This window comes from Phalacrocorax aristotelis, chromosome 5, assembly GCF_949628215.1.
Source record: "Phalacrocorax aristotelis chromosome 5, bGulAri2.1, whole genome shotgun sequence".
Lineage (NCBI taxonomy): Eukaryota > Metazoa > Chordata > Aves > Suliformes > Phalacrocoracidae > Phalacrocorax > Phalacrocorax aristotelis.
Window position 1 is genome coordinate 6409032 of NC_134280.1, and position 12472 is coordinate 6421503.

Genomic DNA, 12472 nt, shown 5'->3' on the forward strand with positions numbered 1-12472 from the left:
ATAAATGAGGATAATAGTAGGAACAAGGTATCACAAGGAATTATGTTTCTTTATAGCTTCAAATCAAGAAGAGATGCATCTCTGGCAAAGAAGTTTTACTCAAAAGCTATTGCCTTGTTACATGGGTAAATGTGTGAAATTCTACAGCCCGTTGTGCATAGGAAATCCAACTATGATCTAATTGACACTTGTAGCTCTTAAAAATGAGGAATTGGTGGTGTCTTAACATTTTATTTTGCATTAATGTAATACGATTATGAGTTAAAATGAGTGTAGTAGGAAAGCTAGCATTTCAAATATGTTAAGAAGGAGCTGAAGAAATCTTTTGTCAGAATAGTTTCTTTTATGTACAGCAAAATAATCTGTAGAAGTATCCTTGTCAGATACTTCTAGTTAAAGTGCTATACCTAAGTACGTGCTAATTAGTTAGTCCTTACTGTAAGGTTTCCCTACTTTTCAATAATCAACCAGTTTCTGAGGCTGAATTGTCTGGAAAGCTAATACAAAGCTTGAGATTTTAGTTGCTTGTCATATAGGAAGAGTTCCTTTTAAGACTGCTTTTTTAAAGGCAATCTCTGTGAGTACAAAACAAGCTGTCTGAATAATAATGTCTTTAGGTGGTAATTGCAATAATGCCACTGAAGTCATTAATAAAACAAAGTTGTTTATTATTGGAATATGAATATGTATTTGTATTGCTTATTCATTTTTATTTAAGGTTTACTGCATCCACATAGAATTGATGTTTTTGAGGATTACATATATGGAGCAGGTCCTAAAAATGGTGCATTTAGAGTACACAAATTTGGCAGGAGCCTTGTAGAATATCTAAGTGTGGATGTTGATAAAGCAAAAAGTGCCTTGATTTTTCATCGCTACAAACAAATGGACTGTGAGTAAGCATAATTACTTTAAACTCAATATTGAGCAAGTTCACATCGGGCGGGGGGAGGAACAAAGTTGTATAAATATAAACCAAAGCCTGATTGTACAAATGTAAGTTTGATTCAGATTTTTTGATGCATTTTCTCTCATTTGAGAGGACATTGGACAAATGCTTGCCTTGTGTACCCACACGGTAAATGAGGTATAAAAAGATTAGAAGCAAGCTGAATACAAATACCTCTAGCCACCACCAGAAGAGGTTTTTTACTGCTTATTACCGATACATTTATACATTTTTTGTTACTGGAATAAATTCTACCCTGGTGTGAGTCTTGCACTACCATTTGAGTGAGTGTGTTCACTGACTTCGGGCTCTTCATATCCTGAAAACTGGAAGTCTATCAGAATTTTTATACCTGATTATTTATTTATTCCTAGTTCTAGAGCACAGTGTAATTCTAAAACAAAAAAAAAACCCAACAAACATTTTTAATATTTTGTCTTTTTAAACAGTGCCTAATCCATGCTTGGACCTGACATGTGAATTCATTTGTTTACTCAACCCTTCTGGTGCAACATGTGCTTGTCCAGAAGGAAAATCGTTGGTGAATGGAACATGCATTGATCAGAGCCTCTTAGGTAAGTACTGAGAACTGGATGGGAAAGAGTAGATAAAAAAGTGGTCAGTTTCTGTCATTAGAAAAGGCTAGGCTGTCTGCGAGTCAAGAGTTTTGTGATGTCGTTCAATATACATATTACTTACCTGAAATGGAAATGAAATACGAAGAAGCAAAATCCCTGATTCAAAAGAACTGTTTGTATTCATCCAAAGGGAAAATGACCCCTCAGCTGAACTGATACAAGATGATATTTAAAAGTGAAGGTATACATATATTGACCAAAAATAGTTTGAAGAGCTCTGAAGCATTTTGGATTCCAAATTAAATGTTAGCCAGAAAATAACCTTAAAGACCATTAAGAAACACCACTGCTTAGACTGCAGCAATAGTCCAAAGGCAGTAAGAGCAACACAGCAAATAATAATGACTTTGAAGTAACAGGCAAAAAAGAAGAAAACTGCTGAAATATTTTTATCTGAAATTATTTCTTTCAGTAACATCTATAATGACTAATATCAAGACACAGGAAACCAGACTTCATGGTAAAAGAGCCACTAAGTTCTTGCTATATTTTAGGGGGAAAAAAAAATCTTTTCCATAGGAGAATATTATTAAGTACTCTAACGCTATTCCCACTTTAACTGAGGCCAGACTTAAGGAGGTCAGACTTCTGGAAGGAGTGCTTAGCCAGCTTGAATTTTAAAAGGTTCTAGAAATCATAGAATATTATTTCTAATGTGTATGAGAAGTCAGAATGTATTAGGATGTTTTTCTAATGTTTAATTCCAGGCTCAGAAGTATGAGTGATACATAATTTGGTGAGATCCTCAGTACTTAAAATGCTCAATTTAGCAATTAAATTAATTTACCTGAAATGCCATCGTTCTGTGGAGAAAATCTCATGTATTTATACTGCCTAGTCTTTAAATATTGAATTAACACAACTGTGTTTTAGTGATTTATGATGTGGCATTAATAAAGCTATCCTATCTAGCAGCATTTCTCTTTCTGCATCAAGAAATTTAAGAATAATTTAGAGAGTAAAACAACATTAGAAAACTTGTCCTAGATAACAACGCCATTCATGTTTTTTGCTTATGTAGGAGTACATTGTATGCAATGCACTTACAGTACCATCTTTTCTACATACTGCACCATGCTCTAGCAAAAAAAACAATAATTGAAAGCTTGATTACTGTACGCCTTTGGATACCTATTGATGTGTGTTTATAGACATTATACAACTATAAAATAGTTTACAGCTGTTTTACAACAATTACCCGTTAGGGGAGGAGTGGTGTCACTGAATTAGATGTAATAGAAGACATTAGTATGCTGTACAAGGTTTCTTACTCTTGAGACAAATCAGTCTAAACACCCTTTGCCTTCAGAAAGCATCCACCCTCCCTGCCCCTCCAAGTGTCAGCTCTTTTTTCATCTGAGATGGATGCTTGTCAAGATTTTCTGCTGACACAGTACCACCTAAAAATTATTCCAGATGACCCATAGTTACTACTTAGGTGTTGAAGAGAGGACGAATAAAAGTATATTGTTTTTCACCAGAGATTGGTAGTAATTTGAACCCATATTTTCAGTAATGCTACTAGTGGGTCAAAGGATTATGCCACAGTAGAGTTTTCAGGAAGGTATAATTTTATTAGAGAAAGTTCTGAAGAGGCTTTTAAATTATTTCGCTGCTGGTTGTAGATTTTTATGGATAGACAGAAAATGCCCAGGGAAGCATTTTTAATATCTTGGTAATTTTCAGTATCTTCCCACAACTGCAATATCTGTTATGCCTTTTTAAAGGGCTGTTGAATAAGTGTTTCTTAGTTTTCTGATTACAGTTATATTTCAAGTAATGTCTAGCACAGGCTCTTTTGTACATTTTTTTTTCTTCTATGTTATCTTTGTGATAGGAGATTGCCGGTTTTGTAGCCTCACAGATTATAAGTTATGATTTGAAACAACCCTTGGTATCATAGCACACTGACAAGTGTTAGTGTGTTAAGTGTTTGGCATTTTTAAAAGAAGTATGAAGTGGATGTTAAATGTTTGTCTCATGTTGACACTCCGCTTAGGCTTCCAGGGATCAGCAATGATTCCTGGAAAGATCAGAGTTGACCTCAAGATAAGCATCTTGAATTAATACAGGTTTATAATTAATGGCTGTCTGGCACCCACTTGCTGTTCATAGGTCTCTAAAAGCCTGCAGACAAAAGACAAGTCAAGTTCTAAACCAGGTTCTTTTCCTTTGGGAAGTTTTACAGTATGGGATAAGAAAATAGGAGCCGTAGTCTTCCTTTCCTCTTCTGATGAAGAGCTAGAAGACATATATGAAATATTCCAAATCGCATACATTCAGCTTGTTTAGCATTATATTGTCTTCGTTGTCTCAGAGCACTTTTGGCATAGTTATGGATGTCAGTAGCCCAGAACACCAATTCCTGCCTTATGTAGCTGTCAAAACCTGCCTTATGTAGCTGTGTATTGTTGAAAAGTGACCGGACATTGATCCAAAGGGAGGTTATATAGTCATATTTTTTTGTTGGTCTGCAATGAAATCCTGATTCAAAGTCGGCTGAAATATTCCTGTTTATTTTGGTGGTCTTCTGGTTTGTCCCTAAAAGAATGAAAACCAGAAGATTTTACTTTCAGACATGAGTATATATGAAATGCTTTTTAACTGATGTATTCTTTTGGGTTTGTTACTGGTTTGATCACAGTGCAACAGTTGTATAGGAGGTAGGTTATGATGATTTATGTACATTATATTTTATGTGTTTAAAAATACCTACCACTAATTTACAGATCTGAAAATTCAACTCTTTAAGCCTTTTAGTCGACGTCATTCATGTAGCAATAGAAGTGAGGTGTACAAGTTGTTTTGTACTTGCACAAAGCTATTTCAAGTCATGTAAGAAGCCTTTTAGTTTCACAAATTAGTAGTAATTGTGGATATCACGAACTAGTGTGACTAAACTGTACTTTTAAAAGAATATATAATTAAAGTTACAATAATAAACAGTAGTATATTGAACATTCATAACACTATTTAGTGTCTTTAAGTGTTTTGGGTCTTCTGAAATGGAAGGAAGCTAATAGTATACTTAGATGACCTGACAGAGTCCAGATGGGACAGCCATCTCCAGTGCCCATCAACCTTGAGTAGTGTCCCCAGGAGAGTCTGTGCTTGACGATTCTGTTTTGACAACGCATATGTCTCTATCCTTGTGAAAAATTCCGTCCAACAAATAATGATTATTTTCAACATTATTGTGCCATTATTCATTTTGGTAGTTTTTGGCATGACTATTGTAAAGATGCCTTGCACACTTTGTACAATTTCTTATTAGTCTTAAGGTTGGTGACCGGGAGGTAATCTCAGTCTCGCTCTGTTTCTTGTGACTATATCTCAAAAACTGACTCAGATTCTTGTTCATTGGACTGTTGGGTTTTTTCTGTTAACAAAATAAAATTGAGCAAAGTCTTGAAGTTCTGCATAATATTACTACTGGATTGATCCATGGGGTTGATTTTTCTTCATAAGTCCTATGTGAGGAATTCTAAATATTGAATCCTCAGAGGCTTTCTGTAAGACTGAATCCAAATTGCTTCAGACGGCTGTTTCACATCATCTCGAAAAACTGCTGAGAAAACAGCTTTTGGGTTTGATTTGGCTTTTTCAGGCCGGAGTTATTACAACATGTGTGTGTTGTATCATTCAGAATGTTTTTATAACAAAATGAAAGCGAGTTCCTGTGTGTTCTTAGATAAGCTTCCATCTCATTTCTCCCTAGATGATTATGACTGGCAGAGCACAGTTCTTTTTGTGGTTTATTTATTGACTATAGCAAGCCTGGTGTTTTTAGTTTAGAAGCTACCCTTTAGTTTTCAAATGGTTAGAGTACCACTTCATTTTCCTAAAAGAGACCACTGGATTTGCGTCCATTAGGTTTATTGTGTCTAATTGTCTGTAGCACAATGAAGCTAAAAGTGTACCAAGAGGATGAAAATACAGAGACTTGCACTGGAGGAAGGCAGTGTGTACTGCAGCTGAGTGAGCAAGAGTAATGAACACTTCCAAGAGTTCCGTATTCTGAAGCCGCACATTTATCACTTTCATTTTAAGGAGGGAATATTAGTGCTCTCTTGGCTGGATGAAAAGCCTGAGAAAAATTACAAAGACTCAGATCTGATGGTGCTTCTGAACAGAGATGAAACATTTAATTTATCATGGTGTTTCTTTCAGCACATTTCTGTGGGGGCTTGCCCACTGCACACAACGATTGCAGGCAGACCAAGTGTTTGGCTGGGGTTGTAGAGGTTAATCCCTATATACCTTCTTTTTCACCCACAAAGTCTGCCTCAGGGAGTTGTACTAGCAAAAGCTATGGCAGTTCAATCCATGCTATCTTCTTGGGTTTTGTCCTGCTTTCAGTCTTTTCATATATCAAATAGAATAGGGGTCACACAGAAATCTGCTTCTGGTTTGAAAAAAATCTTTTGTTTACAGCAGTATCTTCTGTATTTACAAACGGTTACTACTGGGACTAGTATTTCCCAGAACAGAAGAAAATGGGTTACATTACAGCAGGTGTCAGTTAGTTTCTTCTTACTGTGCATCCTTTCCTTAGCCCTTCTTTTCCATTTAAAAATGTAAAACAATCAGATTTCTAAAAGAAAAAAAGTGTGCAGGGAAAACAAAGAGGAGGACCTGTCTTACAGCATTCAGACAAAATTTGGGGATTACATCTTGTTCTGATAAATTTCGGCATATGGAAAACTGGCAGGTAGTAAGATGCTTATCTGGAGGGACAGGAAGATTTACACAACCTTACCGTAACACTAGAACTCTGCACTCTGTCTTTAATAGGTGCATTCAGCTCAGTGAAGGATGAGCTACACCTTTGTCTGAAGGATAGGCAAGAATAAATACCTTTCTGCCCCGTGAGATGAGTATTTTCCACTGTTGGGAGGGAAATTGTTCTTGTCCCAAAGCATGTAGTTCATTAACCTTGTGCTCCATAGAGTCATCTCTCCATTTAACTGCCTAGTCTGGAAATCAGTGGATATTTCAAAGGGAAAGAAATAACAGAAAGTAAGATGCATTTTTCTCAAGAAAGAAAGGGTTGTTATAGAAATGCCACTAAAATATATATGTGTGTGTGTGTGAGAGAAAGTGATTGGGGAAAGGGGTGGAATATCAAGAAATTAAACAAGTGAAGGAAAAAATACCAGTAGAGTTCACAAAGCTTTGTTTTGCTGCTTTATCAGGATTTCTTCTGTGTAAGATTTTCCTTTTACTTTCAGTTTTCCTTTTACTTTCAGTTAAAGGAAAGAATCAAAGAGGGAGCAAATAACCCGTAAGTCCATAAATGTTTGTGTCAAAGAGTCATATCAGGAAGAAAAACATAAGAAAAACTGCAGATCAAAGTTATTTGATTCTTCATTAAAGATATATTAAGATTGAAAAAGGCAAGTCAAGGCAGCGGAAGACTAAATAACCAGGCTAGGAGAGCATACATAAAATTACATGACCTGTAACCCTTTCCTTTCTTTCACTTTAGAGACATCCAGTAGCTAGGCTAGGAGTAGTATAACAAGTGAAATTATTTACTTCTGTCATTTCAGAAATGACAGAAATGAAGAGAGCAGCTGAGAACTCCTTGAGTCCAAGTTCCAGCAAGCTCAGACCAGTATTGAATTGATTCAGGATAGAAAGTTGTCTGATTATTTTTTTTTTACACTTTATTCCAATAGCAGGTACTGTTCCCAGCTCTTCTTTCAGAGGTCTTTTTTCAGTAATTTAAATTAAGACCATTCACCTTTTTATAACATTTTTCTGTGTTTCTCTCCTGTATTCTTTTTCTCCCTGGTTCTCCTATGGGACTGTTCTGCTCCTGTCTCGCACACAAAGGCATCTGGTCCCCTTTTGTATGCCGGTGATGTGAATAGCAAGAGTAATTTGATTCTTGTATTTACCTTCAGACAAAAAAGCAGCAGCATTAAACCCCTATATTGTTGAAGTCTAACACAGTATTTTAAACTGGCTTATCCACTGCATCTTTCAATCCTATTTCTGAGCGTATTTAATGTCCAAAGTTGTTGTAGTAACTTTCCTCTGTTTCATATTAGATTTGTGTTGAAACACTTGAATTTAAAATGTTTTATAGAGAACAAAATCGGTAGTGAATTGTAATAATCCTATGATGATACAAAATATTACAAACTTTTAGGGTTTTTTCAGGAACCTTCTCAGTTCACCACTGCATAAAGTTATAGCATTTTATTGCATTATTTATAAAATGCATATATTACATTTTAAAGGTATAAGACATGAGTGTCCCAGTCTTTGAAAGCCAATTGGATTAGAAAATCTTTACTATGGGCAATTTTTAGTTCAGCATATTTTCCTGAAAATATGAAGGCACGTATTTCTTGGTGCGGTTGGGGTAACTTTCAAGTTTGTAGTTCATGCTTTATAGTTCTAAATATGCCTTTTGATACTCTGTTTTGAGTTCATAGTCTGTCTTAATTTCCTTTTTTTTTTTTCAAATTTTATATCTTAATTCTGCAGAATTGCTCTGGAAGATATATATTACATTTCTAATGTGCTATCAAAAATGTTCATAAAAATGAGCATGTCTGTACCTCAGTGTTATTTATTCCGTTTTTACGAAGTTTTGCTCTATAAACTCATGACTAATGATAAGTAAAACAGATAAGATAAGCAAAACAAAAATAGACCTTCTCTCCAATAAGACATGCTACATTATCCATTTAAACAACTTCTATAATGAGTAACTGAAGGCTGGTTCATGGAACATCAAAGGATTTAATGAACCACCCAAATAAATAAAACACCGAGGTATCCACAAACTCCCAAATACAAAATAGCTTTGTTAGAGCAGATGTTTATACCCAGGGTGGATACCAAAAAATGAAAAGCATGTGGTATTTCATATTTTTATTTTAAACACCTGAAATAATGATGCGCCAGTCAGTCCCCCACAATAACTTTGAGATTTGTTGTCTAGTTACAGCCTAATTTGAGATAGGTGCAATTTTCTGAGAGATGATCGGTTCCAAGAAGTTTTGTTTAAGTAGGTGTGAGCGTAGGTTACGTGTCTGCCCCTTCTCAGCACTGGCTGTGAGCGGAGGCAGCCAGACCCTGCCTAAGAGGAGAGTACATGGGCAGGAAAGAGAGACTTGGGTGCATCCAAAGAAAAGGCTGATGCATAATTCTGCACTTACAATAGAGTGTATTTCTTTAAACATCAAAAAAAGTAGTTGGTGTGTCTGTGTCAGTCAATGTTAGACCTCAATAGGAAAAATGGGAACCTTGACTCTTTTTCATTAGTTAGCTAAACAGATTAATTCAGCAAAACATCTGCAGCTGGTGGGTACATTGCTGTAGCGTTCTCAGTGTTTGTGGTATCCCTCTTATTAAAAGCCATGTAAGTTCAAATGCTGGATTAGTTAGGCAGCAGTCTGGCTTCACAGGATTTGTTTTGCTATGTGAGAAATGAAAGGTCTTATTGCTGAAAACATCCTTTGGGCTGGAAAGGTGCTTGTCTGTTTCTTTAGGATTACAATTATTTGGATGTTCGAGCATTGTATGCATGCTAGTCTATAATTAATTTCTATTTGGTGTCATTGAATGATTTTATATCTTGTTCACTGAATGAATAGAGATTTATTTGTCAAAGTGTTTCCTAGACAGGCACGACTCTAATTGCAAAACAGCTTTAAAGAAAGATTGAATCTGTCCTCATCAGGAGTTGTGTTACCTCGTACCTCACCACTAGGATGGTGGCAGTGCTGCCATCAGCACTCGGTGGATGCAGAGCAGCAGGCAGTATCTCTTCTCAGTGATTTTACAGATGGAGCAGATGAGAAAAAAAAATTAAAATCAGAAAATATGGCCTAGGAGTAACAAGTTAGTATGCAAACATCAATTTTTGATGACGATTTAAAGGCTGAATAATTTTCTTTTAAATAATTTGGGCAGGGTTTAGCTAAGAAGGTGGTTAGTTAATAGAGGGAGTGGAAGAAAGATACAAGAACTGAAATAGGAAAAAGCTGAGGTCACCAGAATATGGCTGGGAAGTTTTCTGAGATCCCCCACGTGAAAACAACTTTCATTTTTTCATTTTATAAACTAGCTAGGAATGATAGTTTCAAGCAAGAACCCATACTGTTATTGCTAACTTACAATCTAAGGAGGTCAACTTTCCTGTGGCATCATCTGGACGAAGCATAACTGCCAAGCACAGGCCCCCAGCTCGGTACGGTACAAGCTCCCAGCAGTGCTGTGCAGGCTAGTGCAGCTTCCACCAGATCTGCAGCTCTCAGTGAGGGCTTAGGTGTCTTTTGTCTAAGTGTGTATTTTTTCCTAGCACTGTGGAAAAAGAAACGATAGTTTACTTTCTCTATTTTGAAAAGTGATTTTTTCCTCCTCGTTGACAGGGATCTGTCATTGCCATCTATTTAAGATGCAAGGTTCTGTTTTGCCAGTTACATGAAATGGGATTGTTGAAAACAACTCTGTGTGTGTGCTCTTGCTGCAGACGATACCTGTAAATTAACTTGTGAAAATGGAGGAAAGTGCATTATAAACGAGAAAGGAGATCCCCGATGTCACTGCTGGCCAAGTTACTCCGGTGAAAGGTGTGAAACTAACCACTGCTACAATTACTGCCAGAATGGAGGAACCTGTGGAGCCTCTCTCCTTGGTAAATATTTCTGAGCAGCTGTATCTTACTGTTATACCTGCCTGAATTTAAATGTTTGGATCTATTCCTTGTATGTGATATTTTTTCACTTTGTAACTTATTTGCTTTGTCCATACTTAAACCGTATGCAATAAAGCAGTATATACCGTACAGGTACTTCAGAGTCAGTAGCGCTTTTCACTCACATATCTCAGTGTTTTAGCAGAATTAAGCTGCACCCCACAAAAGGGAGCATGGAAGTAAGTATACAGAATAAAGATGCACGTGTCGAGGTGTAGAAATGGAATTTTAAAGTGTAAGGTCCAGTCAAATGACATCTAGAAGAACCCTAGACATCCCGCTCTCTCTTTATCTCAATTCTCCCTCTAAATTTTTAGGTGCGTACACAGATATTTTCTTAAATACAGAGTTTTGTGACTTCAGTCTTTTACCATTGTCTTACTGGAATTCACAAAGTAGGCATTTTACTCATCCAATTCCCAGGATGATTCGGTTGATCAGGATTCAGATCCTTTGTTTTCCTGAAGGAATTTGAAATCACATCTCTTCTCTTCAGGAAGATTATCCTGTGTGTCAAAACGCGTGTATTTGGCAGTTGTTCTTTGACCCTAACACATAGGCTGTTGTAGCTTGTATAGTGCAGTTAGTGTTTGGGCGAGAGCTGGAAAGCGTGGTACAAACTAATCTGAAATTTAGTAATTATGTGAGAAAGGAGAACTCAAATTCTGTTTTCTGTTCTGAAGAACATTTAAATATCTGATTCAAAGTAGAACAGCTGGAGCAGAGGTTGCTGTCTTGTCTCTTCTCAGAAGCCAACCAGCTGCTGAAGGTGTTGTCAATCATTTTCATCTGTGACGAAATGACCAACACCCTGGTCTCTGTAAGAAAAGTACAGTGTCTGACTTTAGAAGAGGAGTTTGTGACTGTTTAGCACAGAGAGAGTTCCCTGTAATGCAGAATTTTGTATCTTAGTCTCTGTGAAAGAGGGGGCTTAGCACTCCTTACTAATTAACTTCAGTTTATATAGTTTAGTAATGTAGCTTCACTTACTATGCTGGCTTCTCTGGAGCCTTCTCTTATTTACTGAGATGTGGTGGCAAAAATCCAAGCAAATGCAAATCTAGCAATCTGCTTTTGGTTCTGAATACTTGAGGGTTAATAATGTTCTTCATAGTAAACATCACTAGTAATAACTAAATATTAGAAAATGACAATACCTGAACTTGAAGTTGATTCGTTATACTTGAAACTGCTTCTAACAGCTGATGGAACTACTGACACAGATGATAAGCAGCGGTTTTTCTCAATGCAATGCGATCAATACATGTTTAGTGAGGACATGCAAGTGAATTAAAGTAAGTCACGGGTGATTTAAATGACGTGCAGAACTTCCTTGTCATCTGAAGAGAGGATGTTTACTCCCACGTCTTTACATGTCTGTCATTTAATTGATACTTTTGTGGGGATAAAAGGCTCTATAAAATTAATAACTCATCTCCTCGAGCTCGGCTCAGTTCTGAATCCTGCGGAGACCCCAGGGTTTTATTTAATCCTGTTCTTTTGGCAGTAGCCATAGGGCTCACTCACCCCCAGCAGCTCTTGTTTTCTTTACCAGGCAGCTAACACTTGCTGTGCTCACACTGCTATGCTATCACCTGGATATTTTTTTTTTCCCCCTGCTAAATCCATCCTCTGAAATCTCTCATCCTTGCTGAAATAATTAGTGTAGTAGGTTTGGTCACCAGTGAGTAAAGGAATGATATGAACAGATTCTACAATATACTTCTGCTAAATTGTTAATCATGTTCCCACTGCTTCAGAGGGCCTGCACCAAAAATGCCTCAGGAGAGCCAGCAAGGATGTCACCACAGTCCACATTTCATTGTTCAGTTGCCTGATTTTGGGGAATACGGACCTTTAACTGCAACCAAAGTTTACTGTACCACACGTGGCCGAAATGTGCCAAGCCTTTATGAGCCAAGAGAAACACAGAGCTAGTTCTGGTGACTCTTACTGGGCATACCTGCTAATAGGAATATTCTTCTGCTGTGCTGTGCCCGCTTTCCCAGTTTAAGCGAATTTTTAAAAATCATATTTCAAGTTAACCAGATTTCCCATCTGCCATTTACAATTCATGAGGGTAGCCATGCCTTGAAGCCTGTGCCATAACTTTCATGTGCTGGAGATGTGGAAAAATGACCGTATATCTTTCTAAATCAAAGTGACTCC

The 12472-nt window shown here is 36.8% G+C and overlaps 1 protein-coding gene across 1 annotated transcript in view; it reads left to right on the forward strand.

The window, feature by feature from the left end:
• The window catches only part of LRP1B (LDL receptor related protein 1B), a 762836-nt gene that overhangs the window by 712718 nt on the left and 37646 nt on the right, over window positions 1–12472 (forward strand). Inside the window, exons 81-83 of the mRNA XM_075092828.1 lie at window positions 719–892; window positions 1399–1524; window positions 10079–10243. Of these exons, the coding sequence (XP_074948929.1) occupies window positions 719–892; window positions 1399–1524; window positions 10079–10243 (465 nt within the window). The remainder of the gene's footprint in view (window positions 1–718; window positions 893–1398; window positions 1525–10078; window positions 10244–12472) is intronic.